This window comes from Amblyomma mixtum, chromosome 9, assembly GCF_055824585.1.
Source record: "Amblyomma mixtum isolate Tamu chromosome 9, ASM5582458v1, whole genome shotgun sequence".
In the NCBI taxonomy this organism is placed as follows: domain Eukaryota; kingdom Metazoa; phylum Arthropoda; class Arachnida; order Ixodida; family Ixodidae; genus Amblyomma; species Amblyomma mixtum.
The window spans coordinates 72,901,113-72,925,303 of NC_143020.1; the positions used below are offsets into that span (position 1 = coordinate 72,901,113).

The 24,191-nt window shown below is 47.4% G+C and overlaps 1 protein-coding gene across 2 annotated transcripts; it reads left to right on the forward strand.

The window, feature by feature from the left end:
• The first annotated feature begins 9,005 nt into the window (after nucleotides 1-9,005).
• Nucleotides 9,006-22,514, forward strand: LOC149329704 (uncharacterized). Of its 2 annotated transcripts, none has more exons than XM_089559591.1 (2): nucleotides 9,006-9,375; nucleotides 21,987-22,514. In XM_089559591.1, the coding sequence occupies exons 1-2, from the start codon at nucleotides 9,094-9,096 to the stop codon at nucleotides 22,074-22,076; spliced, it is 372 nt and encodes a 123-aa protein (XP_089415717.1). In that variant the 5' UTR covers nucleotides 9,006-9,093; the 3' UTR covers nucleotides 22,077-22,514. The 2 variants fall into 2 exon arrangements, with proteins under 2 accessions (XP_089415717.1, XP_089415716.1); XM_089559590.1 differs by lacking the exon at nucleotides 21,987-22,514 and adding an exon at nucleotides 11,726-13,679 and having other exon boundaries at nucleotides 9,027-9,375.
• The last annotated feature ends 1,677 nt before the right edge of the window (nucleotides 22,515-24,191 follow it).

The window sequence follows — 24,191 nt, forward strand, 5'->3', positions numbered from 1 at the left end:
CCGGGCGCGTTAAAGATCCCCAGGTGGTCGAAATTATTCCTGAGTCCTTCACTACGGCACACATTTCTCTCCTTTCATTCACACCTTCCTCCCTGTCATCAAGACATGGTTGAGATGTCCACCTAGAAGTGAGGCCGTTACTGCGCCTTTTATTTCCTCAACAATTAAAATTTACCTGGCGCTATGAAACCAATCCCAAGAAAAAAGATCGAACAAAACAAATTTTCCCGGCCGCGGCGGTCGCAATTCGCTGGCGGCGAAATGCTAAAGACCCGTGCACTATGCAATATCAGTGCACTTTAAAGAACTCGAGGTGGTCGAAATGATTCGGAGCCTTCCGCTACTGCGTCCCGCATAGCCGGACGTGATTTGGGACGTTAAAGCCCATAAACCCAAATATAAACTCATAAACTAGTGTCTCGCTCTCCTAGTGGGTGCCGGAGCACAGTGAAACTGTGGGACTTCCAAGGAGCTAGAACTGCCTGATTTGTGTTTCAATTTCGTAAAGATAAAGAAAACCCGGTCGGCGGTTGAATTTCGATGGAGGCGAAATTCTAGAGGCTCGTGTACTGTGTGATGTCAGTGAACGTTAAAGAACCCCAGGTGGTCGAAATTTCCGGAGCCCTTCAGTACGGCGCCTCTCAAAGCCTGAGTCGCTTTGGGACGTTAAACCCTATAAACCAAACCAACCAGAAAACCCGGTGTTGTACAAAATAAGTCTGACGACCAACTGCCATACCTGTGCTAAACTCGAACTCGTGTGCCTGAGAGAAGCATTCTACTGCGCGAGTTTATTTTCTCAACAGTCTGTATATGATACCCGCAGAAGTAGACGCCGCTTCGAACGCCGCTGCGCAACCCTGCTCGAATCATACTTGTGACACGTTGCATCTCCTTACAATTGTAAGCCATGCAGAGGCCGCAAAGCAAGCATTTTTTACATCTAGCAGCGCAATGCACATTAGCGGATATTTTTCTTGTTTTAAAAATTACTTAGTGGATTTTTAGCGGATTACGAAAGCAATTCCAGCGGAATGCTTGGCGGGAGTCCCACCTCGCTGCTCTGTAAAAATGGCTGTTATGTCGACCCTGCAGGATTCTCGGGCACAGTACACCTTCAACACTACTTAAAACGGAACCGCGCAAACACAGGAGATAGGAACGTAGAACACAGGCGCGGTCTTAAAACTGAAGTGTATTCGACAGGAGCACACACATTAAGTAGTCTCGAGGCAAACTGTCAGCTGAGTCGTCAGGGGTGGCGTAAAGGGCCGGATAAAAGGAATAAAATCTTACAAGCTATAAACGTTTTTACCCGCCGCGGTGGCTCAGTGGTAAGGCGCCCGTCTACCGGGTCCTAGTACCCGGATTCGAACCCGACCGCGACGGCCGCGTTTCGATGGAGGCGAAACGCAAGAGGCGCCCGTGTGCTGTGCGATGTCAGCGCACTTTAAATATCCCCAGGTGGTCGAAATTATTCCGGAGACCTCCACTACGGCACCTCTTTCTCTCTTTCTCCTTTCACTCCAACCTTCCTCTCTTCCCTTACGGCGCGGTTCAGGTGTCCGCCGAGATATGTGAGACAGATACTGCGCCATTTCCTTTCCTCAAAAACCAATTTATAAATTTAGTTATAAAAGTCTTAACACAGAACGATGCCTGTGGGAAGGGTGACATGAGGAAATGAAAACAACAAGATGCAGGTGAAGGATGGATAATGGGCATGTGGTTGGGCAAAGCTTGGAGCGTTCGAGAAGCTTGGAGGCAAGTTCGTCTCTCCATTGATTTCCTGCTCACGGCTTGCGCTAGCGCATACCCCCCTCGTCGCTACGAGCGCCGCTATACCTTCAAAGCTGAAGTCTGCGCACCGGACATGTGAGTTCATCTGGAGGCAGATACTAGCTGCCATCCCAAGGAAGATGCGCCCACCAACCCGTACCCAAGAAGTTCGAACACTAGGAAACCCATTCGTTGCTAACCACGTTAGGAATGTTCTTAGCCTTGGCCCAAAGGTTTGCGTTCCGCTACAGTTGGACAAAACCGAGCCCCTGAGCATCGTCCGGACTACAGCCTCAGAAGCCACAGGAGAGCACACCAACGTCGTCATACACCTATAGTAGGATACAACGTAAAAAAACAGCAGTTATTAACACTGAGCCGTGGTCCGCGGCGTCCTGTATTACTCCGCTGGCCAATCGCAATTTTAAACGAAATCAGCTTTTTAATGCTTGACTATATCAAACAATCCACGTGTGAAAATCCTAGAGCTCAAAATTTTTTTCTTCTGATGATCTTATTGTTTACATAACAAGAAACATTTCAGCAGCGGACTACTTTTTTGTCGTGGAGGAATTCTGTGCGCGGAGGCTGAATGTGGGCGGAGCTTCACTGTAGACTTAAGTTGTATCCGACTATAGGCGTCGATGCGCTGCCCAAAGAGCCCTGCACGAGCGAAGCAATCAACACCTTCAAGGTTGTATCCGCCCTGAGAGAATGTGAGTCAAAGTTTCTTCTATCCGACAAAGAAGGCGGATTCGTCGTAGTAGCCAATGAAACATGCTCCCAGAAAGCCAAACAGGCACTACGAGAGAATTTTGAAGAAGTCAAGGGAAGAGCGGTAAATAAATAACAGGAGGAAGCTGAAGCATTGTGCCGAAAAGCAGGCTTGGAAAAGTTGGCGTCAGATATAAAGAATCACAAAGGGCTGTCCTCGAATCCCTTCTTCTGTGCGAAAACCCACAAAGAAGTTTCTCCCTTTCGTGTAGTCGTCTCCGAGCGAGGCACCTGGCTGCAGATTGTGAGCGGTTACTTGCAGAAATCGCTGTCGGTGCTCGCAATTGAAGACCCATTTCTTATCAGAAACCCCGAAGAGGTATCGCGCTACCAGCAGCAAGAGCACCCTGAAGGTTAGGACGTTTTCTCTATAGACTTCAATGACCTCTACTACTCTCTGCCGCAACCAGCTTTTCTAGCAACCTCCAGTGAAGCAATAGAACAACACGAAACTACTCTCTTTCAAAACAGCTGCGGCATTACTGTAAGCATGTTCCTCGACCTGGTGCGGCTTTACCTTAAAGGTGCAGTGAAGAGGAATCTGAACTCGCCTCTTTGCCGCGGGATGCCGATGGAGGTGAAATTCTATTTTTGAGAGAACATTCGTGTTCTCAACATTTTTGCCGATGGAGGTGAAATTCTAGAGGTACGTGTTCTGTGCGATGTCAGTGGACGCTAAAGAACCCCAGGTGGTTGAAATTTCCGGAGCCCTTCACTACGGCGTCCCTCATAACCTGAGTTGCTTTGAGACGTTAAACCCCCCTAAACCATATTCGTAAATTAATGAGGCCGCCTACAGCTCAAAAACTTGAAATTCTAGGCACCTTTGGTAGTATCTCAGCAGGAAAAATGTATTGGGCCCCTGTTCTAACAGTGGGGACCTGCAGTGCCGCTTTGAGAGATAAGTATAAAACTTTTCGTTGTAAACTCGGATGTTTCGATAATGTTTGAAGAATGAATAAAGTTTTGGCTAAGGCTGAGCCTCGAACATTCACCTGAGAGATGGTGCCGGCGTGCTTCAATAAGGGGCGTAATTTGTGAAAAAGATGTCTGCAAGATAAAGCTCGGTTTAACCACTGTGTCTGCTCGGGTAAGAGACACCATACTGAGATTTGAAAGAAGCATCCCCTTTTTTTGCAATGTACCTTTTCCCGAAGAAGAAAAAATAGTTACTGAGTAAATTTTTCATTACTTCATCGTGTTTGCAAAGTAATCAGATAACCAAAAGCGGACCCATAGTTACCTAGCACAATGTATGTGCAAAAGAAGCGCATCTTGCTTTGGTTGTTCGGAAATAACTCCTCTTAGATTTAGCATTCGCATGCCGTTCTACCGTGGGTGTCTGAAGCCGCCGCTTGGAAGTTGTCCTGCAGCTCCTCGATGCAGCCTATAGAGTTCAGTGCTGGAGCGTCGCCAAGGCTATCAGGGGCAGGCCGTCGTAATCTTCGCTGGACCAAAGAGTGTGACCTCCCACCTGTTGCCGGGATGCTCGATGATAAGTTACCCGCTTTTCTATGACACGGTGTATCAGCTGGTTAATTTCTCATTATTTACAAAATTTGCAATGAGTGATTACGCAAACAATTTTCAGTGTGTATGACACCACTATTTTTTGTGCGTTACTTGCGTACGAAAAAGTGACCAAGATACACAATGGAGACTCAGTGCACACAGCAAATATAAAATGTGATTGTCTTACAAAATGTTTGTCACGTGCAGCGTTTAATATCTCGAAATCAATTCAAAGAAAAATAATGACAAATATTCCGCAGCCATCAAAGGCCCACAACCGAGCGGTTATTTCCGACTCACCTACCCTAGAGAAAGTTGCAAGACCCTCGGCACATAGTCGCAACATGTCTCAAAGGGACTTATTTTGTCTCTTTTCAGGTCAAGTGCTTTAATGAAGGTAGTGGCTGCAAGTATGCGACCACTGGTGCAGGGATCGCCCACATTTCCAGCGGGAATGCGAACACGTGCACTAAGTCCGCTGCCCCAAGTGCTCTGCCGCCGTTCTTTTTAGAGACGTGTGCGCTGACCGTATATCGGCATCGTGACAACACGTGGGCGCCTCTGCCATGTAGGAGCGAAGTACCGCCTGGTCATATGAATGAAACGGCGCTTTTGTCATTCAAGTGCGACTTTGAGAGGCAGGCAGAAAAAATCGCAGCATTTTTTAGGCCTATTATTGTTGATATTAGCAGGCATGGCGACAGATTAAAAGAAATTTGTCACGACATAAACACTGTTAGACGAGAAATAGTGGCTACAACAATAACAAAGGATGAGAACTTGTCTGAGGAAAAACTAAAAAAAGTGTCTTGGCACATGCAGCGACACGGTTAGCACTTTTTACACTTACACAAACAATTTAGAAAGAAGACTTGAAGATGAATTGAGCGAAGCTTCTCGCATAATTCAGCTACCATACAAGAAATCAAGGATCAAGCGAAGACAGTCAAAACAGATTGTATCTCCTTAGCAGTGTTCCCCGACATAGGTGACTGCAAGTGAATCACTGTTTCTTTTTCGTAAAAGCCGTAAAATTTCTTCAGGACATTGTCATGGAGACAGGGGCGGCAGAATATGGCACCGAACAGGTGTGCCTCTGAGGCTACTGCATTTGTCCTGTCGTCATTATAAAGAAACTCTCTGAAACTGTGACAGTGCACATTAGGTACACTCTGCACAAAGGTGACATCGGCAGCTGTGTTCAATGGCCAGTCGCGCTTAAGGCAAGGATGTGCGTCATTCACCGAAAAGGAGGTGCGGAGCGCGTGCTGAGATCTGTGGCCCTTTGTTGAAACGAGAATGAAAGGCCAAAATTTTCAAGTAACGCGTTGTAACTATTATTTTGATTATTTCTACCTCAACGATCTCAAGAAGAACGGATGCGTAGAAAATGACAGACTGCAGATAATGTCCTTTGAATCCCACTTGAGAAAATGAAGTGTCCACCTCTGACGATTTCTTGCGCTTCAATACCTTTCAAGCTGTAGCTTTTTGCGGCCCCATGTTTGATGAGTTTACCAGATGATAGTGGCTTGAAAGATTTTGTCACAGTACGGATGGTTATGAGTACTTCCCAAAATATTGTGACGAAGACGACGAAGCTGGCAGTGGCGCGGGACGGAGCGCTCGCGCTAGGCCAGCGGCCATTAAAATCATCTCTTATCCATCGTTCACCACGCCTCATTCTTCGGCTGGCCGCCACGTTACATTTGGTGGAGGTGCTGGGGTCCCTTCATCGCCATCCTAGTCCCGGAGCTTCGGTGTACTGCGCCTGCCATGGACGTCGCCCGTGAGTGCCTGGTCCGCGCCGCCCGGCCATGCCCCAGTCCGCCCGACCTGAACCGACCTCGCCGCTCACCCCAGCCCCGTCCCCCGCCCGGACCACAAGACACGACGGCCCAGGACCCGACCGAAACGAGACCCGACCGACCCAAGACCCAAGCCCACACCCACACGTGAAGACACCGCCCCCCTGCCCCTGCCGTCCGGTGCGTCCACGGACCTCGGCCGTCCGCTCCTGGCACCCTCCGGCCCGGATGCTTCGTGGACCGGGACTCATCCTTCGATCATCTCATCCACTGTGGCGGCCAGCACCTCACCACTTTCTCGTTTCCGTCCCACCATCCTCTGAAGCTCATCACCATTTATGCGTCTCCGTCACCGATCGGGACGATCGCTCGGTGGCCCCGGGAAGTGTGACGAAGACGACGAAGCTGGCAGTGGCGCGGGACGGAGCGGTCGCGCTAGGCCAGGGGCCATTAAAATCATCTCTTATCCATCGTTCACCACGCCTCATTCTTCGGCTGGCCGCCACGTTACAATATTCTTTAATTTTCTGATCTTTGCAGCATCTCCGCTATTCCATCTTCCCAGTAAACTGTTAATTAAACGTGCTTCATCAAAGAAATACGAGTTTTCTTATCGCTGTTGGCATTGCAAGTCCTGCGTAAGCGTCTGCAGAACAAGTCTAACCTGTTATTTTCGCAGTTTTTTTTTATTTTTTGAGAGGGGGGGGGGAAGTTTCAGCGCATTTCTTTTGAGATAGACGCAAATCTGTTCTTTACAGTAAAAAGGATGTTTGCTAAAATATTATCTTCCTGTTTCAAACATTATGGGCGATAGATATTCATCAAGGATTATTTTTACACACTGAATGGGAACACGGGAAAAGCTACAAGTCACAAGCTACAAGCTACAAGTCAAGCAATTAGTTTAGTTCACGTCCTTTCATATCACCACCGTATTCGAGTGATGTTAATTGATTAATCCGAATATGAAACTAATTTCCGGTATAGAAATTTCAACGGCTGAGTTTGTAGTTTGCAACATAGAATTTCTTTTAATTTTTTTTATGTGAGGAAAAACAAAATATGTATGTGATGTTCAAATCCCTACAGGTATATTCACGGATACCCGTGGGACATCCGTTCGCGGATATCCGCCAGCCATCCGATAACGAACGTTCTTCGGATATACTCCGAATCTCCGATGTGTATGTCCGGATATGGACATGCCCTATGGACATCCCCACCCGGCAATGGAATTCGAATCTTAATCGTACGTACCACGGATATCCAAGGTTGACTGGGTTCCGATCAGTTTATTAAGCCACCATGGGCGTCCGGAGGGGGGGGCAAGGGGGGCGGCTGCACCCCCCTGGAAAATCACTCACTCGAACCGTGAGTGATGGCCGCACGCCAGGGGCGGTGGTGCGCTCAGCCAAAAGGGTAAAAGCAGCCCCGCTTCGACGCTTGGTCACATCTGCGAAATGCCGCGTCCGGGCGCGCGTCGTTCCGCCGTTTTCAAACCACGCCACCGCCAGCTCTGCTGAAGGACGACCTGTTGCAGACATGCAGCGGCACCGGCGAGCATGTGTTTCGAGATGGGTGTCTGTTTCTTTGATCTCTAGAGAGATAGCGACACGGAGGCAGACAGTGCACAGGGCACAGGTCGCTCGCTATAATCATGATACGTTCGTACGCCGGCCACCGATGAATTCTTGAGGGGGGAAGGACAAATCAGCCGTGTCCACCCCCGCTTTGTCGGGCTGCTCAGGGGCAAGCGGGCGACGAGTTGGCGCCGCCGCCGCTCGCTGTCTCCTCCGATCCACGGGAGAGCTCGGTGCGGTAGAAGCGCCGCTTTCAGAACCTTCGGCAAAGGGGATTAGCTGCTTTTGTTCACGGCGACGCAGTCTCCAGAGGCGCCCCCACACCAGCGTTCCTTGCGTCTTCTCCGAAAACCAGCGCCTTTGGTCAACGCAGCCCGATGGCGCCTGCCTGGCTCGCCTGTCACCTCTGGCTGGGCCTCAAATCACAACAGCGCCCATGTACTGTGCGTGTCAGTGCATGGTAAAGAGACCCAGGTGGTCGACATTATCCGAAACTCTGTACTACTCCGTCCCTCATAGCCTGAGTCGTTTTGGAGCTCTGAACCCCATAAAAGCACAAAAACAAATTTTCCGGCCGAATTAGTTGCGGGTGTCCCTTCCCCTCGGATGTCGCGCGGCGTTCCTTACACCCCAAAAGTGCGCATTCGTGGATATTGTGGCAAGTAAGCCCTTGCACGTGTGCGCGCCTCTGTGTTTGTGCTTCGGTGTTTTTAGTGGCGGGTTGTCAACGAAGGTGAGAACAACCAAGACAGCGGACGAGAAAACGACGAGCGGCGAGCAGTGTGTGTGCGGTTGCTCGACTGTGCGGATGCGCGAGCAAGATGGAGCGAGGTGTATGAAGCTGCGAGCGTGCATTTATCTTGTAAATAAGTTTTCGTTGTATATATAGTCATCTTTTGTTTTCAACGTACTCGTTCAACCATTTTTCCAATCAATATATATGATGACTGTGCACTGAGAGCGTGTAATGAAGCACAGAAATGAATTTATCACCCGTGTAACTACGCAATTCGCCCAGAAAAATCCGAGGCGCCTACAGTTGCTGTTCAAGGAAGACTGACTGAGTGACTGTAGTTGCGTGTTTGTGAACATATTGCGCTGTGTGCTGGTCATCAATTCGGGTGAGTCGAGAACCCGTATGCAGTAAGACTGAGCACTTCGAGTATTGATAGTGTCTTTTTGCATTTTTATTAATTTTAATTGTTTCTTTGTTGATAAACTCCAATGTATCTCTACAATCCGCGCTTTAATTTGCTGCTTGTAATTTTCTTTCATGTGTGTATTTTACTTATTTTTTATTTATATATAAATAAATAAATTTACTCCGCAAATAGTGCCTTTTCGCTACGAATATACCCCCCCCCCCCCCCTCCGGCGCCAACAACCAATGGGCCCCCCCCTGCAAAAAATTCTGCGGACGCCCTTGTAAGCCACCCTAGCGTCGTTTCATGACAAGCGAACGGCAGTGTATTTCCACGTGTGGTATCTCGGTTGAAAGCTGCACTCCAGAGGAGAGGAAACTCAGGCAGTCGCGATTGTCGCCTAGACGACCGCCACGAAGAAGATAAGAGCGCGCTCTGAGGGGGCGGAAACAGCAGTTCCTGATGCGACCGGCGCGGCGGCCGCATACGTGGTGAACGATGCCTCCCTCAAGCCAACAGTATACGCTGGTGGGATTCACCGCAGAGCTCGACTGGAGGCCCCTGACTTTCGTCAAGCCTCTTCCAGCGAATCGAGTGTGCAGCGCTTGCGGTCTGGTGCGAAAGAAGACCGCCTTGCTGCCCTGCACGCATGCGCTGTGCGAGTGTTGCTACGGGCAGTGCTGCCAGGACGGCTCATACGAGTGTCCTCTGGACGGCAACGTCTGCGAGGAGCATGACGTCATCCTTATGGACTTCGCTGACGATCTGCTGAGAAGGGAGGTAAGCGGCAATGTGAAGGAGTAGAGTTGCGTGGGCTTCTTTTTTTTTGTTTCTTATCGCTTGCTCGTCTCTGCAGAGCCGAGCGCCCCGTATGTGTAAGCATTTTGCAACCATCGGAGGACCGTAAAAAAGTGGTATGCTAAGGAAGAGACCCGTAAAGTATTCCTGTTGATGTTGATCCGCTTTTTCAGTGTAATGTAACGTCGGATACGAATTGTATCCGTGAAATAACGAGGGCGCCGGATCACCATGAACGCACGAACTCCTGTATATTCACGTGAGGTCATGGGCGTCAGTTTGATGCTCAGCACGTAGCTTTAGCAGTGAAGGCCGGAACAGGGGGTGATGATCCCATTAGACGCGCCTGCAGCCATTCGGTGTGCTCCCCAGAAGGTAAAATGGCGGCCCCTGTGACGTCATTGACTACTCCCTATTGTCAACTTATGTAGTATACTACGTGTTTCTCTAAGCAAACATACACGCTTAGCTATGCTCTCTGCTGCCCAGCGTTGAGACGCTCTGCGAGATATTCTTGCACTTAAAAGAGCTAGTATGGAGAGAAGAAATATCTCCTCACTCTCCAGTGCTATCAACAGGTGGAGATGTTATGCGTGGTGCATTGGTTAGCCCCGAAGCAAACCTGGCGACCGTCAAAGTTTCGTCGTAAACAGCGGGTATTTCAATGACCCTTGAAACACAGCATTCTGGCTTTAGCCGAGACCGGGCGTAGAACGTTGACGTTGCGGATGCTGCCAGTGTGCTTCAAGAACAGTGTGATTTTTTAATCTGTCGAATCAAAATCTTACTTTATAGACCGTTTAAACTCGGGCAAGAAACACTACAAGCAACCATCAGAGAAACATCCTCTTTTTACCGATTTTGCTTTCCACCGAGAGACAAAGAGAGTTATGAAATCTGTATTAGTTCATCATATTGCATCGCACTCAGGCAGGAGTTATCTCGCACAGTTGGCTGCTTCAGTTCTCCCTTGGTTAGCACGTGCATAAATGGACGACGGAAAGCCTTGCGTTTAAGTCGCACGATGCCGACATCTCGCCGTTTCCACCTCCCCACGGTGTAGAACGTCGCGTAGCTTGTTCTTGAAAAAGCCCATCTTAGATTCAAAGTTCGCGCGCGGTTCAAGAGTATGTGCTTAACGCCGCCGCTATGGCGCCATCGCGTGAAGCTCTTCGATGCAGCCTAATATGCCGTGCTGGAGCGTCACCAAAGTTATAGCGGACAGGCCTTTGTTTTTTATAGCGTTAGCTCTACTACTCGCACTACTCAAGGTCGATTGAGTATGCAACACAATGTCATTGTCTAAATATGCCAGCCACGATGGTTACCGTTTGCACAAACAAAATTTGCATGTCACGTGACCAACATGGCGCCATAATACGTAACCATGATAGGTATCCACCACTTACCAGGTGGTACATCGCCAGATACCAAGTGGTGCATCGCCAGGTACCTTATCATTTACACAACTGGTTGCATAGCAACGAGCTATACTTATACGCAGCACTCAAGTGCCGCATACAAGTGTGCATATACTACTATACTTTCGCTCTCCTGTGAATAGCCCAGTGGGCAAACAGCTAAATTGGACCACTGAGTGGTACCATTGGTACAAAGATTGTGAAGCACCTAATTGGCGTAGAATAATCGAAGCGGTATCAAACGATTCAGCGTGTTACGAAGCATAAAATTACTCGTCGAATCAAAGCTTGCTTAGCATATAAAAGGAATCCATACTGACGACCTTTGGTCTCCAATACCATAACTTCCTGGATCTTGAGAAGTTTATTGCGACCGAACTACTTGACGCAGGAGATCCCAAGTGGCGTCAGACTATTTTTCTTATGTTGAATACGTTGCCATGTAAATGGTTCGTGCAAACGAAAATGACAAAACTTACAGCTAAGGCTAGATCGTACGCTGGCTTAGCGACTGATAATTATTTCAACGAACAAAGTAGCGTGGCTTTCCACCTCTTGCAAGGCTGCTCGGTGGAAACTTACACACCTTCCTCGAACATCGTGTGTCGGTTCAAAATAAAATCTGCATCCTTTTAAAGATGTTCGACGAATGGTTAGGCACATCATTTCATCTCTTCTTCACACTTCAATATTCTTATTTATGATTTTGTTAGAACATAGCGAACATCGCGAACGATGCACGTTCTGTCTTAAGGTGCGAATAGAGAACTTGATTCTTTTTCAAAATATCTGTAGCGTCTACCGTTTCATTTCACAGGCCCGCGAAAGAGCCCACAATATGGAAACCCATTTCCAATTCGCTATACCCAGCTTCATCATCTCTCCAAGTGAATTATTTTGTATCGTTGCAGGTGAAGTGCTGGAATGAAGGTAGTGGCTGCCAGTGTGGGACAGCTGCTTCAGGGATCGTCCGGCATTTACAGCTGGAATGCGAACACCACTCCGTCCGTTGTCCCAAGTGCTCGGCCAGTGTCCTTTGCAGAGACGTGTGCGCGCATCTCCGGTCGGCCTCTTGCAACACTTCAACATCCGTGGGAACCAAAAGCGAAGTTCCACCGGTTCACGCGGATGAGGCAGCATCGTTCACTTGTTTCAGAGGAGCCTTCGAAAGGCAGGCGGGTGAAATCACAGCATATCTGAGGCCGATGGCTGTTGATATCAGCATGCATGGGGACCGATTAAGCGAAATCTCTCATGGCATAAACACACTCAAGGATACACTGCGTCGAGAACTAACGTCTTTGACGAGACAGACCCACGACGAAATGGCGTCGTCTAAGGCTGAACTCAAAGAATCCTTAGACACATGCAGGGAAGTAGTTAGCGCTTCTTTAAAAACCGTGGAAAAAACACTCAGCTACAAAATGAACAGAACGCGTGACGAATTGTCGCAGATTTCAGCTAGCATTGAACAAATGAAGGCTGAATTTAAGGAGAGCGTTGAAAAAGCATTGCAGCCCTTTCCCAAAGTGCGTAGAGTGAGTGCACTACAAGAGACGCACTGCGAGTTTCTTGTAAAAGGAGTGAAGTCGCTTCAAGACAAGGCGATGAAGGAAGGCGAGGCCGACTATGACAGCCAGGAGGTGTACCTTCGCGGCTACTGCATGTCTCCTGGAGTCTGCTTCGTCTGTGGCATAACATCTGCAGGGCTGTACTTCAAGTACACCCTGCACAAGGGCGACATGGACGAGGAAGTCCAGTGGCCTTTCAAGCACAAGGTCAGGATGAGCGTAATTCATCCGAGAGGAATGGAAGACCTTGTGAGGGAAATTGATCCAGAGCCAGATTACGGAGGTATTGAAAAGCACACATCAAACAACGAGCCTCGTTACTCTTTTCCTTGCATTACACTCCAAGATCTCATCCGTGACGGGTACATAGGTAATGACCAGCTTCGGATTAAGTTGGAAGTGCTGCCTTGAACCAGACCTGAGCGCGGACACCTGCCATCCCTTACAACTTCCTGTCACTGAACGACCTCGTACTCTCCACTTCGTTCTTCAGTTATTTAGGGAGTAACTTTGCGTTAGGTAGGAATTCCTCTGAAAACTCTGGTATATAGGCTCCTTTCCCAACAGCTTTGATTAGAGACAATGCACAAAAATAACTTCTAATTTTGTTTTATTTCTGAAACTCAGATCTCCCCTACCGTGATATATAAAGTATAACTAACTAAAAAAATATTACTTTTATTTTCACTGCGAATGCTGCGTGTTTCTCGAAACAATTCGTAAAAGAACAGTAACAGCCTATTTGGTCCCTTTCTGATTGTATCAGTTTGATGCGAAAAATAAAAGCCGTCCTTCATTCCCAATTAAACACGAATCCAATCTTTATATTCGCTAAAACATAATGGTTGCGACATTGTATTAATCTTGGTGAGTTTTATCTATTTATTTAAAGGTGCTGCCAATCCAATCCAGGATTATTGCAGGAAGGACACAAATAAGATTGTCGAGTACATGTAAGGCAATAGATTGAGATAGGTTTGGCAGCATGTTACGGATAACAACAACTTGTAGCGGTTTGGATAACAGGGTATAACATCGTGAAAAGGAAGAATGGGTTTAAAAATACAGCTGTTCGTATTATCTATAGATTTTTTAAAAAAAGAAAGTACTACATCACAGACAAAACTCCAAAGAAAAAAAAAAGGAATGACATCGTTTTTTTAACGATATTTCTTATAACTGATTCACAAGTAATGAAGCAAAAATATCAGTTGATGGACTGTTCCGAATTGATGGATCTACGTTATTCCGATCACTTATGGCTCGTGGAAAAAAAAAAAAAATTGAAGCAGTTTGTACGAAATGGTTGCACGGTGTGTGTTTGTGAATGCTTATGCCTTGTTAACTTTGGTATAAGCATTCACAAACACACACCGTGCAACCATTTCGTACAAACTGCTTCAATTTTTTTTTTGTGAATGCTTATGCCTTGTTAACTTTACCCGCCGCGGTGGCTTAGTGGTTACGGCGCTTGGCTACTGACCCGAAAGACACGGGTTCGATCCCGGCTGCGGCGGCTGAATTTCGATGAAGGCGAAATTCTAGAGGCCCGTGTACTGTGCGATGTCAGTGCACGTTAAAGAACCCCAGGTGGTCGAAATTTCCGGAGGCCTTCACTACGGCGTCCCTCATAGCTTCAGTCGCTTTGGGACGTTAAACCCTAATAAACCAAACCAAACCTTGTTAACTTTGTTGTATCGTAAGTAATGCACCTCAAATTGTCTGTGTTCATCTGCTTGTCAATTAATATGGCTAATATGGCTCTAGTACGGCTCTGCTTTGGTGAGTTCAAATTTTCGCGTTATTAAAGGGGTCGTGATATGTTTTCCGAAAATTTTTAACGACGTGTTTATCTCGAATTCGTACCCTTCTTTCTATAGTATGCCTTGGTTCGTTTCATCATCTGGGTTGATTGAATAGCGAAAAAAAACTGAATTTTGGTTTCCCAGCGCGCGTCCCCCTCAACTCTACAGCAAACGCAATCTTAAGCAGCCAATCAGAGGCTTCTGTTGTCAACAGAACACGGCGGCTTCAGCAGCGGAGCTAGCAGATGCCAGGCGAGCCGCGACCAGACAGAAATAAAGCAGCCATGGGATTAAATTTGCTTGTATCGCAGCATTCGATCAATACTGCCAGCAACTCGGCATTGGCCAACGATCCTAAAAAATGATTCGTTTTGGGCTTTAGTCTATCCCAGGACTTGTTATGAACTTGAACAAATAATACTAGCGTGTTTTCCTGACGCCGGCGGCCGGCATCTAAGCTGACAGGACGGCCCCGAGAAACGCGCCCCTAGTCATTGACGCTGGCGCTCTGCGAGCTCTTATTCTGTTAGTGCGACGCGCCGCGTGCGGCCTGTCATTGACATCGGTTGGGCGCAGGCGGCGAGCTTCTGTCGGTCATTGGTACGCCGTTCGCAACGGCGCGTCGCGCGCCCGGCAAGTAGCAGCGGCAGCGCGCGACACCTCTGCCTGCGGAAGCACCGACCGTGAACCTCCCGAACCCGGTCGTGGACTCGAGTCTTCATCTCCATCGCGAGGGGTGGGTTGACTCGCAGCCCCATCCGCAAATTATGCCTAATCATTTTTCACGCTTGGAGAGGGCATTTTTCTGCAGCGAAGAACAGAAGCTCAGAGCCGATGCGCGCCACGATAGCCGACTCGTTCGTATAGAGTTCATGTAAACAGAGAGTCATCGAGATGGGCTGACCTTGCTCAGCTCGATTCTCTGACTCAATTACCACCGCTGTCAAGAAACATCAACTAGATAGGTTCACGTAACAAGGCTATACGACTCGCTGATACTGGAGCCACGGAGGATGGAGAAGAAGAACAAAACCGAAACCGGTCCCAGGTCAGTGATCGATCTATGACAACGTGCTGCAGGTTAACGTAGTACAATTGCGTGTGCAAATAATTGGAAAACTTTGCTTTACTTTCTGAAATTTTTATAAAGCTAATATTTTAGGGCAAACGAAAGGTAAAGATATCTCTACGTTCCTGAAGATCTTAAGATGACGTAGTGAGTAATGCGTGTGCCGGCAGACGGAGTCGCATGGTCGTTTCATGAGCGAAAAAGGCAGCGATTTCGAACGGGCTTTATTAAATGCAGACTCAATATTGAGCCGAAATATTTCGGAATCAGCATGTCTAATGTTTATGGAAGCAGTAAAAATTAAAACCGGGCTGCTTCATTTCCTTTTCACAACCCCTTTAAGTCTGGAAAACATGTGGTGGCAGTCACGCCGCAGTGGAGGCACGTGGAAGAAAGGAGTCGTCTAGACTCCTCCGTCCGTCGTGTCGGGTGCCGGCTTTCTTTCCAGGTGGTCGCATGGGAGCGCGTACTCGGAGAAGCACCACTGCAGCACAACCCCGCACTGCTGTGGCATAAACACACAAAGGTGAGTGGGGGGGGGGGGGGGGGGGGGGTAGAGTCACAACAACCCCTCTATCTAAAATGAACTTCCTGCAGACGACTCCCGTTTCATCGCACCGGCTTTTGAGCTGCTCTTTCAGCCGGCTTATTTTTCCGCGCAAAGAACCTATGCAGCCCTTAGAAAATAAATGCAGTTGATCCCAAGTTGAAAGAGCTGGCATTGTCTGCTAAGCCCCGTCAACACATGTAAGTATTTTATTCAGACACCATTAAGGGTTGTTTTAAGGATTGCTTTAAGAGGCAGACAGAAAGACAAAAATTCAGGGGGCACTTTGGCTCCCTAAAGTGCTGCAAGTCCAAAAGCCTTTCCTTGCGCACTGGTTTACATTGATTTCCTTATATCTTTTTTTTCTTTTTTTAACTTATTCTTTAAGTTTTCTTATTTTTCTGTTTAAAATTTTTATCCTTTTCTTAATTTTTTTGTTCTTTTTTAATTTTTCAGACAGGGACGGGAGGAAGATGGGAGTGAACGAAGTCATCGTATTCACTAGACGTGCCTTTGTTCATCCCAAACCATCGAGCTGGCATGACGGAGTGGTTAGCATGCTCGTCTCGCACTCGGTTTTATTTATTTATTTATTGATTTATTTATTTTACTTTGAGCATTACTGTACCATTCCTTTAATTGGTTGCATGGTTACTAGGAGGAGGAGGTAAACTTTATTAGAGAAGAGGTCTTAGGCGCGGGTTGAGGTCATGTTCACCTCCCCGCGGTGGGCTCCTCTTCTAGGCCGGACGCCAGGTGGCCGACCGACGATGTCGTTCGGCGACCTCTTCGGCTCGCTCTGTGGCTCGAAGTTGAACCTCCGGGTCCGAGCTGAGCAGCGCGGCCTCCCACTGAGATTGGGTAGAGAGCTGCAGACTGTGCAATGGCTTGTCTTGAGTACATGAGTATAGGATGTGCGGTGTGTCTGCCTTTTGGTGCCCACAGAGAGAACAGACGGGGCTGTACTGCTCGGGGAACCATATGTTACTAGCCAAAGTACAATTGGCCTCGTTTGAAATTCGCGCACTGTGACGTCACGACCATTTCGACCAATTGAAGAGCGTGACATTTTTGTCGACAACTCCTGCTTACAAAGATGAGGCATTAAAATATTCCGCCTTAAAATGTTTGAATTCGTGAAAACACCCTTCTCGCCTCATAGAGAACATTCAGAAGCGCTTAAATGGCGTATCTCATCGCACATATTGAGTTTTTATTAAGCACAGTTTTTTTTTAGCATAGTCGCAATCAAAGATCGTCAAATAGTAGTTGGAGCGACTAAGAATTGACATCACGAGAAACTGATATATCCAAAAATAATCTTGTTATAGTTATACAGCAATGCTGCATACATAGGATTGGAAATTACAAAATCAGAAAACGATTCCTTACATCTAAGAATATGTTTTTTAGGTTGAACATCGCGTTTAATTGAATCGGTCTAGCATACGTGGAGAATGCGAACAATTGTAGCACTATTTTTTTTTTCAAAACGGTGCACTGAAGCACTTTCGTTATTCATATAAAAACACATACGACACAAATCGTACTGTATGCCGAGATAACGTAAACACGCGTGCAGTGTCGATACTGACGCGTACGGAAAACTTTAACTAATTCTCTGGGATATATTATAGTGACTCTCCTTCTGTTTGGTTCGCCTTCCTCGAAGTCTCCTGGCCCAGAAGTTGTCATCTGATTTGCAGTACATATACACGGTGAAGGTAAGCGGTGAGCTTAAACGTAGCGCGTTGATCCAAGCACTACAAGTCAAAATTCAACTTAATCTTTCGCAGAGGAGCAGTCACTCGAAGTTCCAGAGATGGGACGCACGTTAAACAGTTTGAAAGTCATGTGGTTTCGTTTTTCCTCCCTGTGCGGCAGCCGATAATTTCGCGTTGCAGAGCTGCTTCCGTCCTCTCTCGGCTCGGCAGAACACCAAAAATGAAGGAGCAGTAATTAGCATTTTTCATAGTTTTTTTCTGTTCCAAGCGCAATATAATCAGATACACCTGCCATTAAGCCGCTTAAAGTAGCAATTGTACGGCCTCTCAAAATCTCTCGATTTCACAAAAAAGACACTAGGTCCTAAACGCAAAGAAAAAACCCCTAGCTCTGGGGATAAATCCCTAGGGTCGGCACCACTGAACTGAGTACGCGCCGCGGCTGTTTCTGCGGCACGATGGATCAAGGCTTGGTGCGCATCTCTCACCGCCAAATGATGTTATCCCTCCGTAACCGACAAGCAGATTGTTCTCATTATTTATATGTTGAGGGCCTGCCTCACAGCTACAGTAGAGTAAATATTTCCTCAACGGCGGCGACGACCATTCGGCGCGCTTGTTGAGGCAAAAGCTATATGTGACACGGAAACTGCCAGGGGGGGTGTCTGAATGGCTAATCGGGGGAGGGGGGACTTCCGGGCGACGAGCGATATTTTCTGTTAGTGCAGATATCTACCTTGGCAGATCCGTCAGACAAGGCAAGCGATACGGCAAAAAAAATTCAGGGGGCACTTTGACTGTCTAAAGTGCAGCAAGGTGAAAGTCTTTCCTGGCGCACTGTTTGGCAGTGACTGCCAGAATGTTCGTGCTGTACTAGTAGTTTATTTGACTACACACTTTGACTACACATTACAACTACCTGCCGACTGACTGCTCCTTCAGCACGACTCTCTCTCTGCTTCGATGAGTTCGTTCCATGGCTCTGTTCGAGTAATGATGTATGTAATGTGGTCACCCACGGACAGCTTACGCTCCCTTTCAGAAAAGACGACTACTATTTTTTTATCAGTTGTATGCTCTTAAAAAGGGCGTCAGGCATCCGTGGGTGACCTCATTACTTCTAATCCGCGCTCTCTGACGTCATAACCATTTCGACCAACCGAAAAGCGTGACACCTCTGCTGACAAACTTCTGTCAACAACGATGAGGCATTTAAATGCTCGAGTTTCGTGTGAGTTTCCGCGTACATGGAACTCAGCCTCTAAGAATTGGGCAAGCGTTTATCGCTGATGAGTGTGCACATATGTGCATTGTAGCCGCTCTTTCGCTTATATCAAATAAATATTCACGCTTACCTGTCTTCTCAGCAGATCATCAGCGGAGAAGTCCATGAGTCATCCTCCTCGTAGCCCTTGGCGTCCAGAGGACACTCCTACGAGCTATCCTGGCCGAATTGTTGATAGCAACACTCACACAGCGCATGCATGCAGGGCAGTAGCGCGTTCTTCTTTCGCACCAGACACACTCCGTTGGCTGGAAAAGGCTTGAGGAAGGTCAGAGGCCTCCAGTCAAGCTCTGGGGAGAAACCAAGCAGCGTGTACTGCCGGATTGCAGGAGGCATTGCTAACCCTGTACACCCTTCTAATTTTTTTTAACCGTATCACGTGAGCATCGACCGTTCGCGTGATCAGCGCCCCGAATCGGGAAACTCTCCGAGAGTTGAAGCACGTGCACGAAGCCCAGGCCGCGGCTGCCATCGTCTGCCAGGCTGTTCCTGGAGCTGCGCGCAGCCCCAGGCCTTTTGCTTCGCGTACCGCACCACCTGGCAGTTTTTATCTTCCGCTTATCAGAATCGCGAGCCACAGTCATATCAGCAAACAACTGCAAGCAAAACAAGAGCAAACGAAAGATTGATCGCAAAGTTCGTTTGAGAAACGCTGAGCAACGCTCGTTGCAACTCGGCGGCCCTTGGCTTCTCCTGAATATCCGCTGCGCTTATGACAGCAGTATTACGATCGAAGGAAAGGGTCGGGGGCTGCGTGCAGCTCCTGGAACAGCCTAGCAGACGACGGCCATCGTGAGTTGGTCTTCGTGCGCGTGCGGCAACCCTGGGCTAGTTGCTCGGCCGATGCTCGCGTGATACCCCTAAAAATTGGAAGGGTGTACATCGCAAACGAAGGAAGGCTTTTTGTATTTTTTTCGGATAAATAGAAAATATTCAGAAATGTCGGCAATAAGCGGTCACTATTGTTTTACCAAACTGTTTCAAGAAGCACGCAACAATCGCAGTGAGACGGGGAATAACATTTGTTTATTTAGTTGGTCAAAACCTACTCCGCCCTGTATATTGTATGGCTGCTCTCGGGTGGATGCCAATGAGTAATCACTCCCTTGTTTATTTAGTCATTTGTACTTTACCTATCATGGTAGGGGACAACCGAGGATCAGGAGTCAAGAAAATTAGCAGGTGTTTTGATAGTCATTGTTAATCAAAGCCTTCATACTAATGCTTTTAGACGAATTTCTACGTAACGTAAAGTTAGTCCCCAGTAAATTGGTTAAAAAAAATAAATGGAACATAGAAGGGCTTTCACCGACACGAAATTGTAAAAGGTGGTCCTTGTCCGCGCTTAAAAGTTATTCAAGACAGCAGCTCAAACTTCATGCGCAGCTGGTCATTTTGTACGTACCCGTGACGGATGCCACGTGTGAGGATAAAAGGTGCATAAAAGAGAATAGAATGGTTGCTCGATGCGGTTGGCTTTTGATTATTTGGGTCACGTGGATCTGGTTGAACGTCCAGCACAAGCTCGGCACCTCCTGCCAGACGAATGACGCTCAACTTTATCGTGTGATCGAAAGGCCACTTAACAACGTCGTCCATGTCGCCCTTGTGCAGGGTGTACTTCACGCTTACGAACAGATTTCCATGGACTTTTGAGATCTGCACTCCAGGAGACATGCAGTAGCCGCGAAGGTACGCCTTCTCGCATTCATACTCGGCCCAGCCAACTTTCATCGCCTTGTCTTGAAGCGACTTCACGCCGCCTACAAGAAACTCGCACATAGCCACCTGTACTGCACACTCTCTACGCACATCGGGGATGGGTTGCAATATTTTTGGGACGCTTTCCTACAATTCAGCCTTGACTTGTTCAATGCCGGCTGCGATCTGGGAGAAGTCTTCTGTAGTTCCGGTGAATTTATCGCTCACTTTCTTTTTCTGCGCTTATTATAATTCTCAGACAAGTGTTAACATTCTCCCAGCAGGTGGCTAAACATTATATGAGTTCAGCGTCGGAGGACGTTGTTTCTTCGTGCTTCTGTCGCTTTAAAGATGTTAGTTCTTGACGCAGTGTCTCCTTCAGCATGTTTATGCCATCAGAGATATGAATTAATCTATCTCCATGTGTGTTAATATCAACAGCCATTGACCTAAGACAAGCTGTGATTTCACCCGCCTGCCTTCCAAAGGCTCCTTTGAAAGAAGTGAAAGATGCTGCCTCCTCCGCTTGAGCCGCCGGAACTTCGCTTTCGGATGCCACGGTCGTCGAAGTGTTGAAAGAGGCCGACCGGAGATGCGTGCACACGTCTCTCCAAAGAACGGTGGCCGAGCACTTGTGACAACAGACGGAGTGGTGTTCACATTCCCGCAGGAAATGCTGGGCGACCCCTGAAGCAGCGGTCGCATACTGGCAGCCACTGCCTTCGTTCCAGCACCTGACCTGAAAGGAGACAAAAGAACTCACTTGGAGACATGTGATTATAGGCCAGAAGGCTTACTAATCACAATCTCCAAGGATAGCGAATTAGAAATGAGGTTCGATTATAACCGCTCGGCTGTGAGCCTTCAAAGGCTATGTAATATCTTTTATTCTTCATTGAATTTATTTTGAGAAATTAAACACTGCACGTGACAGGCCTCTAGCTAAACAATCATGTTTTCTTTTTGCTCTTTGTACTAAACTTGATTTCTACAGCTAGCTGAGTATGTTGTATGAAAGTCATAAATAAAAATATAGCAGTATGAAAAGATTGCGAGTTTTTTGCCTAACAATTCGTTAAACATCTTTGAAAGGAAGGGAAGATAAATGAACTGACATATCGTGTTCAAGGAAGGGGACGTAACTGTTAACCGAACTGCCCTGCAACATGTGGGGGTTAAGTGCGGAAGCCCTGCTTTACCAGCTCTAACCGGCTCCCCGAGTTTGGGTGAAGCTTGACCTAGAAAGTGACCTTGGCAAAACCTAGCAAAGGAACAGCCCATGCAGAAATAAAAAAAATATTGTGACTGGGTTTCAAACCAGCGGTGGTGCGAACAGATCCGCTTCGCTGGCTACTGCACTATAGGTTATTATGCTATCGCCGCAGCCGATCCCGCCTATCGTTAAACAAGAAGTTCGGTGGCGGTGCTCTCGGAATAAGGGACTCAACTTTTTTACGCTTGCTTTTGCAGCCTTCTGTCCGCCTGCATCTGCGTTCTTCGGTGACGGCGTTGCTTCTATCTCAAGAAAGCTGCGTACAAGACCTGCGTATCGCCAACTAAAACATTCAGGGGGCACTTCGACTGTCTAAAGTGGGTAGAGGCGGAAGCGTTTTCCGCACCACCTTCGCTGTTTCTGTGACACCGGTGGCGTCACATATAATTGAGTACTAATTACTAAGTGATGACAAATCACTAATTAATGGTTAATTACTGATAAATGCCTGAATACTAATTAGCTGCTAATTAATGAGGCTTAAGCTTCGCCTTTAGGAGTGGAACGCGACAGCGCGTTGTAGCGCTGCCAGGGAGTCCACGGAACACCACCCGTTCAGCGCGATGCCTTGCCCTTTGAACGCAACGCTTTTTCAGGAAAGGAAATGGCGCAGTAATTCTGTGTCATCTCGGTGGACACCTGAACCGCACCGTAGAGGAAGGGAGGAAGTGGAAGTGAAAGAAGATAGATAAAGAGGAGCCGTAATGAAGAAAATGAAAATTGTATTTGAGGAAAGGAAATTACGCAGTAACCGTCTCACAAAATTCAGGGGGGGCGCTTTTTTGACCTAAAGTGTGGTCACTGATGCCACTAAGAGTGGAACGCGACAGCGTCTTGCAACGCTGCCAAGGAGTCCATAGCACGCCATCGCCCATTCGGTTCTACGCCTCCCTCGTCAGTAAATTGGTTTTTGAGGAAAGGAAATGTATCTGTCTCTCATTTGTCGGTGGACACCTAAACCTCGCGGGAAGGGAATGGAGGAGGATGAGAGTGAGTGAAGACACCGTATTCACTAGACGCGCCTTTGTTCATTCCAAACCATCGAGCAGGCAAAAAAAAAAAAAGCAGGCATGGCGGAGTGGGTAGCATGCTCGTCTCTCACGCCGAAGACCGGGGTTCGATTCCTGATCTCTACCAATTTCTTAATCGGTTTTATTTATTTATATGGCCTGACTAGTAAAGCTAATTAGGCTAATTGGGTAATTAAGCAATTAATTAAGCTCAGTCCCACTTACTTGGAGCATCACTATACGATCCCTTCAATTGGTTGCATGGTTACTAGCCAAAGTACAATTGGCCCGGTTTGAAAATCGCGCACTGTGACGTCACGACCGTTTCCACCAATTGAAAAGCGTGACATTTTCTGTCGACAACTGCTGCTTACAACGATGAGACATTAAAGGCTTCCGCCTTAATAAGGACCGGACATCTCGCCCTCAGTCGCTTCAGTTCGGTGGCAGTGCTCTCGGAATAAGGGTCTCAACTTTTTTACGCTTGCTTTTGCAGGTGAGTTACATTTTGAATTTCATTTCCCTCCTTCCTTTGTGCACCGCTGCCGAACACAGCAAGTGATATTGTGCTATATTTGCTATTTGAGTGTCAACTGTTGCAGTGATGACAAAAGATGGTAAAGACTTTGCTAAACAACTGGATGAATTTCGAAGAGATGCGAGCTGAGATGCGGTCTCTGAAAGAAGGCGTGAAGGTTTGCTTGGATGCGTGTGACGGTGTCACAGAAATTCAAAAAGATATGAAGAGCTGAAGCTGGAAATTAGAAAGCTTCTTGAGAAAAACCAGATGCTTGAACAAGAAAACAAACAACTGCGGGATAAGCTGGATGAAACTGAGCAGTATAACCGGCTCAATAGTCTGGAAATCAAGAGTTTGCCTGGGAGTTGTGATGAGATATCAGTCGTCAAGCAAATTGGTTAACAGCTGGATGAGGTAATCGATGACAATGACATTGATATCTGTCACAAAGTTGATGCACCAAATTCAAGGGCAAAGAACATAATTGTCCGTTTCACGCGCAGAACTAAGCGTAATGCGGTTTTGGCCAAAGCAGGAAGACACGGCTAACGATTGAAAAGCTCGGTTTCGAAGGAACGGCTAAACCGGTGTACATAAATGAACACTTGACGCGGAAAAACAAGAAGCTACTCGGGGCTGCTAACTCCCGCAAAAAAGATGTGGGATGGAAATTTGTGTGGTCAAGCAATGGAAAGGTTTTGGCCCGTCGAGCCGAGGCAACCACAGTCTTGCATATCAAGTCGGTGGCCGATGTGGATCGCATGACACCGAGCTCGCCTATCGCACAATCAAGTGATAATGCTGGAGTGCAATGAGATGGTGATTTCTCGCCGGGCAGTTAAACGGCTGTACCGATCACATGTTTTCATTCC

Excerpts from the sequence above, each read along its gene's own strand:
- LOC149329704 (XM_089559590.1), top strand. The coding sequence starts at position 9,094 with ATGCCTCCCTCAAGCCAACAGTATACGCTGGTGGGATTCACCGCAGAG. Across the intron at positions 9,376-11,725 it reads ACGATCTGCTGAGAAGGGAG|GTGAAGTGCTGGAATGAAGG; the intron begins GTAAGCGGCAAT and ends GTATCGTTGCAG.